At 38.9% G+C, this 20253-nt stretch overlaps 1 protein-coding gene across 1 annotated transcript in view; it reads left to right on the top strand.

Moving 5' to 3' along the window:
* Positions 1-20253, top strand: part of BMPR1B (bone morphogenetic protein receptor type 1B) — a 101793-nt gene that overhangs the window by 72991 nt on the left and 8549 nt on the right. The window contains exons 5-8 of the mRNA XM_028117779.1: positions 4967-5063; positions 6118-6256; positions 10027-10219; positions 11011-11308. Coding sequence (XP_027973580.1) covers positions 4967-5063; positions 6118-6256; positions 10027-10219; positions 11011-11308 — 727 coding nt within the window. The remainder of the gene's footprint in view (positions 1-4966; positions 5064-6117; positions 6257-10026; positions 10220-11010; positions 11309-20253) is intronic.

Here is a 20253-nt window from a genome sequence, read left to right as displayed (position 1 = left end):
ATAGCATGGGAAATTTAGTCAGTAATACTGTAATAATATCGTATGGTGTGGATGGTAACTACACTTATCCTGGTGGGCACAGTTTATTGTCTAGAACTGTTGAATGACTGAACCTAATGTAACATTGTATGTCAACTGTATGTAAAAATAAAAATAAGTAAATAATAAAATTACCATTAACGAAATCTGTCTTAACCAACTGTATTACCAAGAAATATAATCCTAAATATTTTTATGCAGGAAAATAACTAGAAAATTATGTCTTTGTTGTTACAGTCAATTTATTTCTAGATGTTACTATAAGAGAAAACCCAATATAAGATGGAAGTAAGTTACTCTTACGGTATTCTTTGTTGACTAAAATCCTCTGATTAAAAATATGCTTTTCAGGTGCTTTGTGCTCTATTAGTTGAAAGATATCTCTAATTTATCCATGATCATAATATTGAGAGCACATGCAGAGATGTCTTTGGGCAATCTTATTTGCAAGATTCTTTCTAGCTACATGATTTTTTTCTTCCATTTCTTACTGCAATTAGCCATCTTATGGCCTTATTAAAAACAAAACAAAACAAAAAAACCAAACAGGCCCTGCCATTTTAAACAGTTAGAAACTGCTTACTGATCAGAGAAGAGACAAGTAGTAACAGAATGCTATTTTGTTAAGAAACCACGGGTGATTCTTACTTGCTTGTAAGAGTGCCCCAGACTTGCCCGGAGGGTTCTCCGTTCTACTTCCTTGAGTGGCTCGAGCACAGCGCGGGTAAAAATCTGCTTCCCGAGGACAGAACTGTGCGCGCTATTCTTTTCCTGATAGGAATTGGAGAAGGGAAGGGTTCTCTTTCCTAGACCTCTGGCAGTGACTTGAATGTTTACATTGTTAATGCTCCGAGCACAGGTAATGGCAGATTAAAACACGACCAGCAAGACCATCAGAAACAAAGGGTTTATTGATAAGGATCGCCTATTCATGAGAGAAGACAAGGAGGCAGCAGATGAGGTTGCAGGGAATAGGGGCAAAGAAAAGGAAAATGGGAGGTAATGCTAGCCTTAAGAAAAAAGAGCTTGAGGGTTGAGGAAGGAATCTCTTAGATTGTTTCTCGTCTCGTTGCTCTCATAGACATCGAATAAGATGGGTAATAAATACAGTGTTCTAACAATTCTGAGTATTCTGCACTTACCTGGAAAGTAAGACACAGTGAGGCTGAGAGGTTTAGTACAATTAATCACTTGAATGAAAAAGTGTTCTGTATGCATATACTGATCATCCGTTGTGTTTCAGTAGTTAACTCTTGTAGTTTTAATTGAGTATCCAGCATTCTCTTGTTTTTTTGTTGTTGTTGTTTGTTTGCTTGTTTTTGCAGACTCAGGCTTTTTGCCTTTGTTATCCTTAAAATGGGAAACACATTTTATGCGAAGTTTCCAGGGACGGTGTTTGCATGTATATGCACCATGGCATGTGTGCACCTGTGCATGTATAAACACGGTGAATTGGGCTCTCACCGGCCGAGGGATTGTGCTCACCTGGGCTTTATTGCCTATAGCCTAATGGAGGGAAATTTTGCCAAACAATTCATTATGTAAAAGTCTTGGCCTCTTTAAGAGTCTGCAGATTATTTTCAAGATGTCCTAAGTAACACTTTTCAGACATGCATGTGCTACTTTATATGATCTCTCTGGGCATTGAAGCCTGAATGGCTTTTTGGACCTGTCCTGTCGTGGGTCAAGTTCCTGAACTCCTTTTTATCTGTACCATTCGCAGTGTTTCTGAGGTTGTTTATATAAAACTGCTTTTCTTTAGTGGTCTCTCATTTAGTCTTTTCGGATGCAGACTACTTCCATTAATATCTTGCAAGTACTGTAGATCATAAATAATTGTTAAACATATGTTTTAATGAAAAATGTATAAATGTGAGTAAATCATCACATTAATCATAACAGGATTTGGACAAGAAATTAGTATAAAGATCTGTGGATTTTAACTTATAACAAAAATCCAAATATTTCAAAGTAAGATTTATTTTCCGTTCATGTGTTCATGTTAATTTCCTCATTTTGATAGTTTTATTACCATTTTGTACAACAATGTCCTTGTTCTTAGGAAGTGCATTCTGAAGTGTTTATGGGTAGGGACATTTGATTTGTAACTTCAAATGATCTACAAATCATACATATAAATACATATGAATATGAATACAAATATATATACATATATATATGGACAGACACAAAGACACCCATACTGAGAGAGCAAGAGAATTATAAAGCAAATATGGTAAAATTTTAAAAATGGGAAATCTCTGGGAAGGGCACAGTAGAGCTCTTTATCCTTACAGGTTTTCTATAAGACTGAAATTATTTCAGCGTAATTGAAACATATGTTCACACTGGTGAACATGGTGAAATAGAATGATGAAATAGATGGTGAAATAGAAACTGTTGTAATCTTTTTTAAAGGATATTTTGACAAAATGTATGAAAAGCTTTAAAATATATATTTTTTGAACTAATAGTTCTACTTCTAGGAATCTAGATTAAGGAAATAATCACTGACATGTGCAGTGATGTACGTTTAAGAGCGTTCACAGAGGGCGCCTGGGTGGCTCAGATGGTTAAGCGTCTGCCTTCGGCTCAGGTCATGATCCCAGGGTTCTGGAATGGAGCCAGGCATCGGGCTCCCTGCTCCTTGGGAGCCTGCTTCTCCCTCTGCCTCTCTCTCTCTCTCTCTCTCTCTCTCTCTCTGTCTCTCATGAATAAATAAATAAAATCTTAAAAAAAAAAGAGTGTTCACAGAATTTTATATATTTCAGCAAGGATGTATTACAGAAAAATCCTTACAATCATCTAAATATACATTATTAGAAGACTCACTTTCTAATTAGGACGTGTCTGTTTACATACTTTGTGGTCTTTAAAACTCACGTTGTGGGGAAAAAATTGATTGTTTTGGACAATATTCACAATATTATCAATGAAAATAATCTAGTTATAGAGCAACATTTTTTTTATTGTGGTAAAATACACATACCATAAAATTTACCAACTTAACCACTTTTCAGTGTATAGTCCAGTGATACAACCATCACCCTCCTCCATCTCCGTAGCTCTGTTCCTCTTGCAGTCTGTAACTATACCCATTAAACATTAATTTCCCTCAGCTCCTGGCAACCACCATTCTACTTTTTGTCTTTTGATTTTGACTACTCTAAATATCTTCTAGAAGTGGAATCATACACAATATTTGTCTTTTTATTACTGGCTTATTTCACTTGATATAATGTCCTCAGATTCATCGTGTTGCAGCATATGCCAGAATTTCCTTCCTTTTTAAGGTTGAATAATATTCCATGTATGTATATACATATACCACATTTTGCTTATCCATTCATCTATCGGTGGACAGTTGTGTTTCCTCCATGTTTTAGCTGTTGTGAATAATGCTGCTATGGACATGGGTGTATATAAGGCCTTCTTGTGAGATATTTTGCTCATAAGCTTTTTTTCTTTCATTGAAATACTGCAAAGGCATATGTTAAAATGTTAGTAGTGACTTTCCTAAGTAGCGAGATGGTGGCGATTTTATTTATTTCATTAGTTGGTGCTTTTTAGTTTTTATTCATGGGATATATAATACTTTTGAGTGAAAAAAAAAACTTTCATTGAGTAGGATAAGGTTCCCAGCCAAAATGTTTAGGTAGCCATGCAGTTAAAAGTATACAGCACAGTTGGAGAACTTCTTGTTCATAGTAACCAAAGTCATAAATTACAGTAATACCTTTAAAAATTAAATAACAGTAATCACTTTCTCGAGGGTTTATGATGCCTATAAGAACGCTGCTAATTCTGTTACTACATAAGTGCACCTGGTTTTAGGTCAGTTTTCTCAAAATATGTTTCAGAGACTTTTTGCATATAAATCACCTGGGATGATTGTAAAAAATAAAATACTTGGAATAAAAATCTCTGAGGCTGAATTCAGCCAATATGCATTTGTATAAAGCTCTCCAAGTTACTCTTATTTATATGAAGTTTGAGAAGTCATGCTGTAAGTAAATCTGATTGGTCAAGAACTGGAGTTAAAACAACATGAATATTTAATAATTTGTTTTAAAAAGGATCACACAACAATTCTTTGAGTAGAACATACCCATTGTTTTTTTTTTTTAACATTTTATCTATTTATTTGTAAGACAGAGGGAGGGCACAGCAAGGGGAGCAGCAGAGGGAGAGAGGGAGAAGCAGACTCCCCGCCGAGCAGGGAGCCCGATGCGGGGCTCGATCCCAGGACCCTGGGATCCTGACCCGAGCTGAAGGCAGGCGCTCAACCATCTGAGCCACCCAGGCGCCCCCATACCCATTGTTTTAAAACATGATGCAATTTATGGAAAAGTTAGCTATGTGGTTTTGGAAGGCATCTTCGTTTAAGGTGGTGCACCATCCATACATTCTGTATTTGGCAACGTTTGAGGAATCCCGTTCCTTTGTACCCATCATAAGATGACTGTGTGTTTTATGTACAAAGAACAGAGATGAGGCTTTTATCCAAACTCGTGACATGGAACACTTCAGAAACCACATGAGAACAACCTGTAAACCTATCAACTGGATCGGGAATAAGATGAACAACCTACTTAAATTTGGGGGGGCCTCGATCCATTTACATTTGTTCATACTTTGTACTTTTATTCTTTGTCAAGCCTGATCCTTCCAGAGGGGAAGAAATGCGCGCTCTTGAAACAAGTGCCAGATGAATTAGGATTCACACTAGTTGAACTTCTGTAATTTTGAATATATGTGCACATATTTACTGTGCAATATGCAGTATTGTTCTTCTCTGTGGGCAGATTAAAAGGACCTGGGACAGCTCGCATATGGGGCTTAGCCAACACTTTTGGGAAAGAGTTGCTTCCTAATTTTTAAGTGAAAATATCCTCCGTATTATGGCTCCTTTTCTTTTTAATTTCAGATTTTGTTGACGGACCTATACACCACAAGGCCTTACTTATATCTGTAACTGTCTGTAGTTTGCTATTGGTCCTTATTATTTTATTCTGTTACTTCAGGTAAGTTTCCAACGTGTAGATGTAGAATTTTGGGTTTAAAATATCCACCTCATACGGCTTTTCTACCTGTTGATGTTTTTCACCACAGCTTTCTTTGACTTAATCAAATCTTAGATTTCCCTGATAATATCAGTGACTATTGATAAATATTTGTCTTAATGAAGCTGTTAATAGATAGCTATCTCATTTCTGCTTCAGACATCAAAGTCACCCGTGTAAACTTCACCCTTAGGGAATTTAGGGTAGTTAGGGAATTCAGGAACTAGTTGTTACTAAGGTTTGATTCTGAGTGGAGAAATGGCCACGTTGAACCCAGAATCACTCTGGTAATCCCTTATTTCCTAAGCTAACAGTTTCCTCTTAATATGGAAAAATCTTCAACATGATTTATAGATGAGTTATTCAGATAAAATAAGCTTGACTGTTGAAGTTAAGTGACAGTTACAAATTATTTTCGTTCACCTAAGAACTTATTTTCTACTTCGTGAAATATCAAGGACCTTTAAATTTTTATCATTTGCCTTTTGTAACACTCATTTATGATACTGTCCTGCAAATAAGAGTTGATTCAAGTGAATTCATTTCTAATTGGAAGCATAATTATTGACAAAATGTTTCTAAAGTTGAAATTTATTTCATTTATCGTTATTATCACTTTATACATTACCTGAGATGAGAGAGTTAGTTGTTATGTCTTTTGTAAATCCCATATTTTCATCTTTAATTAGGGACCTTAAGGGGAAAAATTTTAGGGAATGAGTATTGAAGCTATATGGAAATATTATTGGAATCCCTGCTGGGAAATAGGAAATTGAACGGAGAAGAATTATAGATGGTTAAGACCAAGTAAAAACATGTAGTTGGCTTAAAAATAGGTTAGCAAAATAATTATGATTCGTATTTTAGAAATCATAACTAAGGATAATAAAATACTAAAAATTTATCTTCTTTTGTGCTAAAATGAAATCTGCTGTGATTACTGTTTTATCTGCAGTGTTTTACCCCTATTGTTGCCGCTCAGTATCTTAAATTATCTTCTTCTATACATCTTTAGGTATAAACGACAAGAAACCAGACCTCGGTACAGCATTGGGTTAGAACAGGATGAAACATACATTCCTCCTGGAGAATCTCTGAGAGACTTAATTGAGCAGTCTCAAAGCTCAGGAAGTGGATCAGGCCTCCCTCTGCTGGTATGAGAAGAACATATCTCGAATTTAAAGGAAATGCCTTCTGAGAGAAAATGTCAACAAACTACAGGGTTTCATTTTACTGAAAGAGATAGGTTAGCAGACGAAGATAGGTTACGCCGTGGGTTAGACATTAGATCTCAGATGCAGGGCTTCCTGATAACATTTTGACATATTGTGGGTAAGGTGGTTGTTTTTTAATGTAAGTGTATGGTTACAATCCGGATCCTTAGACATTCTGATAAGAAGCAGATTAGAAAAACAGTGAACGTGGGACCATCTTCCCTCTGTTTTCAGTAAGGATAGCATTACCGAACTTTGGCGTGGCGTTTGAAGACAAAAGTATTACAACCAACTGGGATCTGAGTATTTCTACAGGGGAAGAAGACTGCATTTCACCTGGAGAGCTTATGTTTCAGGGCGAAGTCCTGGCTTTTCCATTTATGAGAGGTTTAATTTTCTGATGGCCAACGCTGCCAACCATGAAGAAAACATATAACGCATCCAAGGCACTTGTTTTAATGAAAAAAACATTTGGTTCCTTTATAGACCATGCAGAAAGATTGATGGGATGGAAAATAACAATTTTAATGAGAAATATTTTCCTTCATAAATCCTTAAGATTGGTTTTCCTAATCTTTATTGTCTGCTTCTGACTTTGGATATCATGTTTACTTGATTGTTTTGGTGACCTTTTATTTTAGTACCAAAGGTGTGGTTTTTTTTTTTTTTTTAATCTCAAGTCAAGAATTAGAACTTTTTTGAGATAGGAGATCTATATATATTTAATGTATAAAAGTGTATATTTGATGTGTACAACTTGAAGAGTTTGGGGATAAGTATATACATCCATGAGACCATACCCACAATTTATGCCATAAGCATATCCATAATCTCCAAGGGTTTCTTACTGCCCATTTTATTTATTTTTTGTTATTTTTTTATTTTACGTGTAAGAACACATAACATAAGATATGTAAGATCTACTCTTTCAGCAAAATTTTAAGAACATGCTGCTGTTAATTGTAGGCACTGTGCGGCAGATCTCTAAGACTTACTCATCTTGCATAACTGAAACATTGTTCTCTTTGATTAATATGTTCTCTCCAGGTGATAGACCAGACAGAAAACAAGTCATTATGAGCAAACTGATACTACTCAGGATGAAGATTTTTTTTTAATATAGAAGTTTTTATTATCAGATTTTTTATTCTTAGGATTCAGTATGTAGCAGATGCAGTTCTCATATTTAAAAACCTGTATTGTAATATTTTTTAAAAAAAGTAAAGTACAAATATGAAAATCCCTTTTAGTATTAATGAATCAGATGTTTATGCTCTCGGAACTGAAACCTACTTGTTTGCCAGTGTTTTCCTCCTTAGATGTCACGCTAAATCTCCAAACAAAAGTACACTTTAAATTTCTGAATATAATTTAGTGACACTTTTTATCTTTGGATTAAGTTCCTATTCTTTCAAGCATTGCCAATTCCATTAGTACGTTCATTAAATTATAAGAAGATATATTATTGTTAGAAAAGAAGCGAGCGCAAAACTGTTTGTGTTAGGAAATGTTCCGTAGATTTACATAAGCAATGCTTTGTAACATCTGTAAATTAAATATAATATCTCTGTAATAAATGTGGGAAGTTTCCTCTCAAGTCCATAATTTAACTAGTAGTGGATTTGGCTCTCCACTGCTTAGTGCTGTTGAGGCTTCTGTTCCCCCATTTGGAAGTGGAAATATACTGAACATTTCCTTGTATGGCATGTTTGACTCCTAAATTGTTCCTTACTTCCTTCAGACTAAGTGGCTTAATTGCATGTCAGCGATGTTTTGATTTTTCAATCCTTCTTTTTAGAAAATAACATTAAAAAAAAAAAGATTTTATCTTTTCCCAAAAAGCTTTCAGTCTGATATTGGTGCTGTTAATGGCTCTGGCAATGGTTAGTATTACCTCTTGAATTAATAAAATCATCCCTTATGCAAATACAGAACCCACCATCGCTGGTAGACATCTGTGGTTGGCATAATAATGGCCCCCCCAAAACGGCCTAATCCCCGGAATTTGCTATTTTACCTGGCAAAAGGGACTTTCGGTTGCCAATCAGCTCGCTCACCTTAAGATGAGATTACTGTGGTTTATCTGGGTGGACTCAGTGTAATTACATGGTCCTTAAAAGTGTAAAAACAGAAAGAAACACTACAACTTTACTTGATGCAAATCATATCTCTGCAAAGAGTACATTCCAGTTTTCTGAACAGACCTTATAAGAGTTCTGTGCTAGGTTCTTTATATATACTTCCCAAGTTATGTCAGTTGTCATCAGTATTAGCCATGTCGGTCATGGAGTTCTTCAGATACTTTGCTGTGAGTGCAGAAGGGCTGCAGATCGTATGTGAAGAGACAGTTAACCTGGAGGCCACTTCCTCTGCTATTTTCTCTCTCTTTGTTCTGCTGCTCTCTCTCTAATTCTTCAGAGAGCTCTTCCAGCTTAACTTCCTCTCCAAGTCTAACCTGCTCTTTTCCCTCGACCTGTCCAGTGTACCTTCTTGACTGTGGCAAGTAACCGTTCTACTTCATAGTTTAATTTTCAAGAATTTCTTGCTGCTTCCTTCTTTTAATTTCATCTTTGGTTTCTTTACATATTTCACATAGTGTCCCCTTGGCATTCTAGAGCTGAGAATTCTAGTATCTGTAATCTGACAGGGTTCGATCTCCTTGGGTTGTTTTTCTTGACTCTCACTTACGGTGGCTGTCTGCTTTTGGCTTAAGGAATTTATTCTGTGGGGTCTTCTTTTCCTCTCTCCCTTCCTTCTGTCCCTCCATGTACTTTCCTCCCCTTCCCTCCCTGCCTTGGGGGAATTTCCTGTATTTCTTTGTGAGGCCAATAATTCATTACAGCTTTTTATTTCTTACATTTTACCATGATCAGTGTGGTGGCAAGAGTTCCTTCAAGGTATTTAGCAGCTGGCCTCAGTGGTGGAATGAAAAGTATTCTGCCCATGATTTTCCCAGGAGAGGATTTGTATTTGTTTTTGCTGGGAGCCTTGGTATGCTACCGACCTCGGGCAAATTTAGCGTCCTTCCATGGTCCCAGCTTCATTCTAAGTCCAGGTTCAGTTCCTCTACTTTTAAGGAGGTCAGGGTTTCGATTCTGGATCCCAGCACTGGTGTTCTTCTTCTCCCAGATAGTAGCCTGACTTTTGTGTGTTTTTAATGCTTACTGTTCCCTGTTCCGGTCTCAGCTCTTCCCTCCCTCCCTCTCCCCGCCCTCCTCCTTCTATCCTCCCCTTCTTAACTGGGAGATTCCCTTTACTTCTTTGTGCATCCAACAATGCATTACAATTTTGTTTCATTGTAGTTTACTCACAATCAAATGTATAGTGGATGAGTCCCTTCAGAATGTCCAGTATCCCACTGCAGAAATGGAAGTGAAAGGTATTCTGTTCTGCCAATTACTGTGATCCTATTCAGGGTTTTTTTTTTTTTTTTTTTTTCCCTCTACGAAAATGATAATAGGTAGAAGGAAATATTTAATGTGGAACAATAATTCAAACATTCAGAACCCACAGTCAGCCTCAAATACGTTTAAAAGGGGACACCATAAATGAATAAATAAATACAAGTAACATGTCTATATAAAGGAAAACTACCGGCTAAATATATTTTGCATGCAGTAATTGTGTCTTCTCTGGAGGAAAAAAAAAAAAAGATTAAACAAATCTGTAGTGCTGTGAATACACTAACAGTGTGTTTTGGGATTTAACAGGTCCAAAGGACTATAGCTAAGCAGATTCAGATGGTGAAACAGATTGGAAAAGGTCGCTATGGGGAAGTTTGGATGGGAAAGTGGCGTGGCGAAAAGGTAGCTGTGAAAGTGTTCTTCACCACAGAGGAAGCCAGCTGGTTCCGAGAGACAGAAATATATCAGACAGTGTTGATGAGGCATGAGAACATTCTGGGTGAGTTGGTCCGGCAGTGTTCAGGGTTCCCCAGCTTTCCTCCAGCTTCTGTTCACATCTGCCTATGAACTCATCTGTCTAGACCTGTTATGAAATATATAGACGTTTGCTCCTTGGCCTGAGCCCAAGAACGTCACAGGCTCCTGATGGGAGACCTCACAGGAGGAATGACTAAGGCACTTCTGTGAATGGATCGCAGGCTGGAAGTGGAATACTCTCCAACAGTTTTTTTTCTTCAGGGACAGGAAATGCACATGTAACACCAGCATTTCTTAGGGTTTCTTAGGGATCTGAAGGAACACATGGTTCAATGTTGTGAAAAGTTCTAAAAGTTTTCTCTGCAGGATTTATATAGAGCCAGAGTTTATATATTGAGAATTGAGTCTTTAAAAAAAAAAAAAATTTTCTCAAGTTAGCAATGATGTAGCTGAATCATTCAAGTGGAAAGAGTGTATGCCCTGACTCAAGAGCCTGTTTTGTAAACAGTGTCTTATGTCTAACCACGATGCCATGAGCTATTTACTGTGACCTTAAAGATAACTGAAATATCAACTACAAAGAAAGGGATCATGTTTTCAGGTACAGACTCTCAGTGTTTCTCTACCTCTACTGTTTTGATTGCCTCTGATTGGTTTTAATAATCGAATACTGTCATAGGCATAATCATAAAGCTGAATGAAATGCCAAACAAAGACACCTGTGACAAAGAATGATATTTGGGAATATGAATTATTCTTGATAGTGTTCAGGACACGCTTGGCTTCAAACCTTTTTGTCTTTCTTCCTTTTAGGGTTTATTGCTGCAGATATCAAAGGGACAGGGTCCTGGACCCAGTTGTACCTAATCACAGACTATCATGAAAATGGTTCCCTCTATGATTACCTGAAGTCCACCACCCTAGATACAAAATCGATGCTGAAGTTAGCCTATTCTTCTGTCAGTGGCTTATGTCATTTACACACAGAAATCTTTAGTACCCAAGGCAAACCAGCAATTGCCCACCGAGATCTGAAAAGTAAGAACATCCTGGTGAAGAAAAATGGAACTTGTTGTATAGCTGACCTGGGCCTGGCTGTTAAATTTATTAGGTTAGTATCAAAGTGAACAAATATACTTTGTTTGATTCTTTTCTCTCACTTTTTATAGATTGTACATTCTGGAGTGCAGTGCTACTAGGGTTGTAGAGAAGGAATTTTACTAATTATGATGTTTCTTGGGAGGGGAAAAAGAAGAAAAATGTTTATTTGAAGAAACATGTGTTTGTGTTCTGTGGTGTCTGTGCTCATCAGTGACCCGGCTTGCAGGGTTGACATTAGCTTGCAGCTCTCATCCAGCTCTTTAGAAAAGATGTACCTCATGTCTCGCATGATTTGGTGAGCATTCTGCATAGCATTTGTTAAGTAGGAAAAGGTTTTAATAACGATCTACATGTTATATAGTGATAAAGGCCTTGTTTTTTTTACATGATATAAGAAAGATAACTTGCATAGATATTCTATGAGAAATGTTAGAAACTAACAAACAGCACACTCAGCGTTCGGCACTACTGTACTGTGACTTACACAGCAAAGGTAACACCTGCACACATACAGCAGCGTGTGTCACAAAGCGGGGGTTTCGGAGCCCAGGGGCTCCTTGGGGTGATGGCAGTAGTTTCTGCAGATTGGGGACAAGAACGCCGGGAAGGCCCAGTGGCTGGGGCTCTCTTTTGCCCACCCTCCCTCTAATGGGAGCAGCCCGTTTTATCTTGCAGAGGACTTAAATAGAAAAAATGATTCCTTTGCTTTGAAGACGAAACAAAATGAGTTTGCAAACCACTGGCATAGAGGGATCATCCTATAACTACCTTTTTAAAAAAATCAATCTAGGTTTAGCCTTTATTAAATTGTTGCATCCTCTTGTGGGTTCCCCCCCCCCCAAGGAAAACTTGATAGAATATGGAGAGGAAAAGCCATGGAGATGATTAAATGTTTGGAAAATAAAAGTCATGGTAAAGGACGAATGGATTGGCATTTTTACCCTGAAGTGAAGACTGAGGTGTGCTTTAATAGGAGGCCCCAAACACAGGAAGGTCTCCACCATTTAGAGGATGGTAAATTCGACGTTCTCATCTTTACAGTCAAATGACCTGGGTTATAGATTTGGGTTAGAAATAAGAACCGACTGCCAATAAGAGGAATAAATCCTTTCTCTCTTCTGAATTCTTTTTTCTGACCTACAGCCTTTTTCAAGTCTCCTCTACCAAAAAAAAAAAAAAAAAAAAATTTCCCATGATGCTTCTCACATGACCAGCCTCTCTTCAGTCCTCCGTTAAATTTCTTGAGAGTTCTGAAGAGTAATCAGGTTTCACAATCTTGTGATTTTGTGCCTTTTGCTCCCTTCTCTCCTGAGCTGCTTTTTTGAGGGATACCGTTGGTCTTTGTCACCAGAAGCCTTTCTTTTTGTCATTCCAGGGTCCACAGCACACAAACCTTTCTTCCTGCTGTTTTCTTGATGTGCCTTTATTCCAGGTTCACTTTCTTTCTCTGTGGGTTCTGTTCTCTATGTACCTCTTACATATTTCCCCACTGCTAGATTTCCTGCTGGGTCTGCTTTTTCTTTCTAGTTCCCAGTTTTGGTCGATCCATTCTAAAATGGTGCCTAACATTTCGTTTGTTCCTTAAGTTTTTGGTTTGCTCAGTTGAATGAATTCTGTCTCTGTGACATTCCCGTTTTAACTGGGTTCACTTTGGGTCCTCTGTCGTTTTTCTAGATTCTGGAGTAAAGCATTTTGTAGTTACTTGCTCTTTGTTTTTTCCTATTTTCATTTTTTCCGCCCTCCATGCTGCTGCCAGATTTGTCTTGCTATTTTGGATAACATAATAATTTCATAGTTTCCTATAGCTTGGGGTTCAAAGAGAGTTTATATTCTAAACACATCTTTAAGTGTTTTTAACATGCTTTTAACTTTACCTGAATGCCCAGCATCTCCTCTTCTGTTCAGGTAAACTACTACTTATCTTCACAGTTTATTCCTTTGGGATACCTCTTATTGTTCCCTTCTGAGTCTGACTTTTGGTTAGAATTCTGCCCTCCCCTGTGTGACCCTGTGCATACTGCCATGACATGTCTCACACTCTTGTCTAGTAATCATTACGTACTTATCTGTTATTTCCAATGAAGACTAAGCTCCATGAAGGTGGATACCATGTTTTTTCTCAAATATACATCCCTAGTGCCTTTCCTTGGTGCCCATTACTTAAGCATTGCTCCAAAAGTATGTATAATGGACAGATGAATGATACCCTGTGAACTACAGAATGAAGGGAAAAAAAGCATCTTTTCTTAGGTCCAGAGGTCCTATGCACTCTGGATTAAACGCACCTTCCTAGTTTTATATCCTATAACCCTCCAACTTAGATGCTTTCTTTTGCAAAACTGAAGTGTCTGTGTTTTCTCCATATGCACTCCTTGTATGCTACGGCCTTTCATTCATTTGATGGAACAGGCTCTAGTTTGGAATGCCCTTGCTTCTCCCTGAACCCTAATCCAGTCTCAAAGCTGCCTTTAAGTTCCTTTACCCATCCCCCAGCTAGGAATAATGACATCATCTTCTCTACTCCTGTAGTAATTTCCTGGCCCTTATCTGCCTGATATTATAAGTATTTAGTGCAAGCCACCTCTTGCCTACTTGTCATGGGGTATCTTGAGAGCAGGATCCAGGCCAGATTAATTAATGTATTTTCCATTTGACATGACATAGTGAATTATCCATTATAGGTATTTCAACATTGTTTTGAGTCAATACATCTTGGCAATATCAAAGTAATTGAGAACTTTTCTTCTCTATAGGCCTTAAAACAGACAAGGAAGTGAGTGTTATATTTCTGAAACAGCTCTGCTTAATGTAAGGAGAATGAACTAAATGACCCCTCAAATTTCATGCAAACCCTGAATCTAGGAAGTGGAGGGGAATTTTTTAAAGGATAATTCAGAATCAGTTTGGCATACATTGACTCATTCATCGAGAGGAGAGCTTGAGGATACTGTCTCGGATGGGAAACTGTGGCTGTTGGAGGCACAGATCTCATATGGCTGAAGAGTAGCTGTGGGGCCACTTTACTATTCTGGGCCTCAGTTTCCTTCCATTAAATGGAGGTTACCTTTGATAATTTCAGAGGTCCTTTTCACATTTTATTTTCTGTGTTTCAAAGGAACTTCGCTCTTCTTGATTTTGAGCCTCACTTTTAAACCTTGCTTTTTATGTTTCTTTGGTTTTTGCTTTTTTCCTGATTTTCCTGTTTGGGGGCACTGCACACACAGAGATAGTTAGAGATCTTATTACAAGTGGGGTCAAAGCTAACCCAGTGTGGAGTTCTCAGACTTCGTAAGTGAACTTCCTGTGAGAATTGAATCTTTACCATGGTCTCTACATGGTAAGTGTTCTCTTAGGCTTTTAAGTAATTTCTGGGAGGTTCCCAGGGAAGTTGAGAGCCACAGAGAGAGAGTGGACTATACTTTAGAGATTTCCTGCTTATATAACTTTTTTAACCCTGTATGCATTTTTTCATGCACTCTCTTGGAAATGATGTAAGTGCTGATATATTTCCTGCCCAACAGAGATTTAATCCAGGTGATGCTGTAGCAGACACCACAGTAACCCCAAATCTCTCTGGGAAGGAGAAAACAATGACCCGTGAAATCCCTTAAAGGAACTGAGAGATCTTTTCACATTTTACTTTGGAGCATCAAGCAACCCTTCTGGTTCTTCAGTGTTAGAGTCAGATATTTTCTTACGGGTAACTTAAGTCCTGGTTTAGGGCTTCTCCCTTATTAAATTTTAAACAGAAAAACTACAGCAAAGACTGATCTGCAACAGAGATCTCCCAGATGATGATTGTCATGTTGTCCAAATGCAGAGGAGGTGGGGTGGCCTAGCACAGAGGGCACTGCATTTCCCCCTTTCTCAGGCCCTGGCTACTAGCCTTGCTTCCCGTTTGTGTACTTAGTGGTGTTTTTAAGAAGTGACACGCCTAAAGGACTCTCCAGAGTCCAAGAACTAAGCGAATTAGTGGCAGGGTCAGCACTTTCAGTCAAGATTTCTGCAGCCATATGCACCTTTTGAAGGGTCTTTAGTTCCAGAGTTCTATTTCTCAGAAATCATTGAAGCATTGAATTCTTTCGAAAGAGCAGCAGAAAACCCTCCCTCATTGGTTAGCATCTGACTGGGCAGAATCGAGTGCAGCAGATCAGCTCCACAGCCACTTACCAGATGCTCCGGGAAATACCAAGGGGTGTGCACAGCCCCTTCTCCTGGAGGCTCATGACGGTCTCTCATGGTTACTCCAGTCTGCCTAAGAGAAGGTTCAGTAGTCTCTGGTATATTTCACCGGGAGTGAATTCAGAGATCAGTTTCAAGCCTCACACACAAACCAGTGGCCTCGCTCACCTGTCTTCTGCCCCCTGCCCTTCTTTCATTGTTCTTTAAAGTTCAGTTCTTATTTTTAAAAAAGCTTTGTAGATTATTAAAAGTGTACGGTGTTTGCTTCCCTTCTTTCTCTATTACCTTTTTATTTCCCTTCTCCCTCTCTCCCCTTTTCCTCTCTCTGTTTTAGACAACCAGCAACACCCAGCAGAAGACCACCCGCATGTGCTCCCAAGGCTCAACGAGGTAGAGCCACCTCGTTGGCGCTAACACCTTGAATCCCCAGCTGGTTGCTTATGGCCACGGTGGGCTCTGTGTGTGACTTTGATGCAACTCTCCCTGCAGCTGATGGTACAGTGGGGAAATGCACTGTGCTGAACCGGTGGCTCTTTCCTTTACATAATACTTCTTGCAAGAATTCCTGCTATGCGTTTATAAGTAGAAGGTTTAATTGACATGAAAGATCGAACTCAAAACCAATTTAAGACAAAGACTGTATTTTTAAAAATCCGCTTTATGATACTCTGCCACCAAAATAAACATCTTTTGCCTGCACTTCATCCGGTGCATCACGGCTGAGAGCACGAGGCACGCCTTGTGCCCCAGTCTCATGCTTTCGCCCAGGTTCATGCTCCGGTGGCGGGGGGGGGGGGGGGGGGGGGGGGGGAGGGGGCTCTCTGGCTCTTGGCCCGAGGCTCTGCTTTCAGCCCTTCTGTATTCATAAGAGCTCCGCGCTGCCCTCTGTTGGTTACTTCAACACCTGCGAGGCACACGGGCCGCTCTGGGCACCAGGGTCAGCCACACCCAGGCGGACGCTGCAGGAAGCCCGCCTGAGTGAAGGCAGTAGAAGTTGCACGGTCTATAGACAATAAATTAAAATGATCACCGTGTGCCCAAGTTCTAAACCCTGTCCATGACAACATCCATCTCCCAGCAGGTCCCTCGCTTCTGCCATCCCCTACTTTGTAAGCCCTCCTTGTCTCCTTCAGAGGAGGAAAGTCTTAGCTTTGTATCATTTTCATTTCCTTCTCCTCTTCTCTGGCTGTCTTTGTCTCCCACTGTCCAGTATTCCTCGCTGCCCTCCCCCTGCCTACGGCCGTTGCCTTGAGAACTCTCACTCCTTTTGTGTCCCCGTTGGGGGAGAAGAGCCACTGACGTGTGTGCCGTGTGTATACTCGAAGGCCCTTCGTTCATGGCTCTTGACCCCTCACGCCACCACGCTGGCATTTTCTTCATCATGCCACTGTCGTCCAAGTGACTGGTCCGAAATGCGGACTTTGTTTTCATGCCTCTTTAGGTAATCCTGGCTGAGAGTACCCTGCATTTTGAGATTCAAATAAAATTACACTTTATCACCCCTAATCCTGCCTAATCTGGAAGGGAGCTCAGTGTCATTCTCAGCATATCTGGGGACCCCAGGGAGCTGTGTTCCTCTCTGCCTGACACCTCTGATCTGTGTTGTACCTTTCCCACGTGGTGTAGTTGCAAACTTGTGTTGTGTTCCGCAAACACCATCAACTCACGGTTGAAGAGAGCATTACTTGGGTATGTTTAGTCATAAAATTTATGCTACCAGAACATTTTCCTGATTTTTGTTTCCTACAGGACCTTAATGTCTTGTCATGATCCTTGGCCAGAAGGGAGAACTCGTTTTCTCCCTAGCTGACTTGCCCCTATTCCCTGATTCTTCCAAATTACTGTTTATTTTTTACTCGGAAAATTATAGGTATTTTTATTCAATCCTGTCCCAGCCCACTGTCCCTAAATTTGTAAAGAAAAATACCCATTGATAGAAGATTCTAAAGTAATTTTTTTTTTTCCTGGAGAGGAGTTTGCCTGACATCCCTTGATTTCGTTTATTTTGTTCAAATTATATTTTTATGTTTTTCCAATTCTACTTAAGTCTTTATCACACTGCTACTCACATTAACAGGGACAAAAGCCATATGGGATCTAGTGTAGGTACTAAGTGGGCAAAAGTACCTACCCCCATAGTTCTCTAAACCCAGATTTTCAGTCATGAGCTCTTTGTACAAATATTTCCAATCTTTCTTCAAGGGACGGGAGGAGAGCGGTCATGTTTCCTCTGTGCTGAATATGGCACCCGTATTTTTGATGGAACGTTTTCACTTCTCCTTAGTAGAACCCCCATCTTCTCTGTACTTTTCTCCACTTTCTTTAGATGCCTTTTGTTCTTCAAAGCTTAGGCCGCCAACCTATCCCTTAACCTTGAAATGTGCATTTTTCTTGTTCCTGATCCTGCTGAGTTCTTCTTTGTAGTATAGTCAATTAAAAACACCAACACATAATACGGCACTGGTGTAACAATTATAATGGGAACAAAGTTAACAATTTGCCTTATTTTTATCTGGTCTTTTTTTTTTTTTTTTTTTGAAGAAATGCAGTGTTGAAGATAACGCTTTGCGTTCTCCTCCTCGTTTTATTCCCCTTATCCCTCCCAGAAGTAGCCAGTACCCTCACGTCGATGTTCATCTTTGCTCTATGGGACTTTATGATTTGACCACACGTCTGTGTAGCCCCTGCAGCACCAAGGGTGATTTGGTGCCTTTTGAGTTCATTTCTCTGACTCTGCCCTCCTTGTGCAATATCCGTCTTTTCTTACGAACCTCGTGTCTTGCCCCTCTGGCCCCTTCATGGAAAAGGAAACAAGGAAAAGCTGAAGGCGCCCTGACCTTTCCTGCTTCCTTCTTCCTCCTTGACCCTTTCCTTCGGTTACTTTATACTGTCTTATGTGCTCTGCACCATCGGATTCTACTTACAGCCTCTTTTTCTTCATTTATTCTTGGTGCCCCAGTGTTCGATATCTCTGGCTTCTATTTTTGCTCTTGAAGATGAACAAGCTATGTTTTTCTCTGCCCTAATTTGGGAACAGGTAAGATAATGTTACTGAAAACCTGAGAGAGAAATGCAATTTCATTACTTTCCAGTATAGAAAAACTCCTGAGAGAAGAAGGGATGGCACTGTATGTCTTGGAGGATCTGACCCTTAATAACATCGGACATCAATTACTTATAATTAGCATGTTTGTCATTTAAATGTAGCACTGAAGGCATTTGCCGTTAGGTTAATAGTAATCTTTTACAAAATTTGCTTAACAAAATTCTATTTATCCTTTTAGATATTGGTAATGTCTCATTTTATGTTCTATACACAACGGATTTTTGTATTTCTCTTCCAAGTATTCATAGCAAAGTTTACTGTAAACAAGCCTTTTCTTTCTTTCACTTAAAGTATATTATTTACCTACTATGTACAGAACGCATTATAAATGGAAGTGGATTGGGATGATAATATTTAGGGCTGCAACAAATGATTACAGCAGATATTCAGGACTCAAGGAGTTTACACTTGTAGGTGGGAAGACAGATGTTTATTCACATACTACTAGGACAACACCAAGGGTGGGCAGAGGGAAGAAGAAGAGGGACAGTAGTGCCAGGCTTCATGGCCTGTATAAGGAACTGGTTTTTGGGAAACGGAAGGACCAACAAAACCCTTGATTGTATGTTTGTTCAGGGTTTGAGGGCATGAAAGTTTAGAGATGAACTCTATCGAGTCTGGCCATCACAGATCTTATTGTATCGTCAGGTAACAATTACTTTTCAGTTTCCAATAGATGTTTCCATGTCACACATTCTTTTAGCCCTTCCTGACCTTCCAAATCCAAATAAAGCAAAAGGAGCTAAGTAAGAATAAGAATGGGAAGGAATCACCTAAAATCTTTATCAAGTGTGGTCAGAGTATATCTTTGGCCTAAATATACTCTTGTGGGGCCCATGCTAAGACTATTCATGGTTTCCTTTCCCAGTCCCTGTTCTGGAATATAATTTAGGCCCTCTACCAGTTTCTTTCCATCTGCAAGATACCCCATGTTTGTTTCTTGGCACGGAACCCAGACTTCTCTGCCTAGGCCCACTGCTCTCTTCCTCTAATGATTCAAAGTCATAAATTATAACACATGAATGAAATGCCTACCACGTGCTTACAGAAGAGATGGCAGTATAATTAAAGGTGGAATTTTTGTGGCATCTTTTAAATCTGATATTTTCCATTTTATCATTAAGCTGCTTTTTGGCTCACTTTCTTCCCTTATCATTTACTATTTAGGTATGCAAATGACATTTTTCTGTTATATTGTACTGGTAAATACTAGGATTTCACATTTTTTTTTTTTCTAGAAAATGAGCCTCTTAGAGCCCAGAACATTAGGACCTACATTTATAGATTAAGGCTTATTTATTTTCATTTTTAAAAATTTACACTTTAAGTTTTATTTAAGAACAAACAAACCAACAAAAAAAAAAACGGGCTTCTTCGGAGTAGTTGCTCCTGGAAGATCCTGAGGGGCCTAATAAGAAGACTGGTGGCCCGTCTGTTGCAATGGCTTTAGATTGAGGATTTTAGCTGGAAATGAATTTAAGATGGTTCTAAGAATGAAACTTTCTACATTTTAGTAAATGTTAACAGTTTGGAGATCTGCAGAGAGACATCTGCCATCCTTTAAATTTTCCCTAGTGACACTACACATTTTATGCTTCAGAAACTAGAAATTGAGGCAAAAAGATCAAACCCAGAGATTCTTTCCAAAAGCCACTAGTGTTTGGGAA

Source organism: Eumetopias jubatus, unplaced genomic scaffold (genome assembly GCF_037043125.1).
Source record: "Eumetopias jubatus isolate StellerSeaLion01/CBP00866 unplaced genomic scaffold, mEumJub1_p1.0 scaffold_2, whole genome shotgun sequence".
In the NCBI taxonomy this organism is placed as follows: Eukaryota; Metazoa; Chordata; class Mammalia; order Carnivora; family Otariidae; genus Eumetopias; species Eumetopias jubatus.
This window is presented reverse-complemented; position numbering and strand designations above follow the sequence as displayed.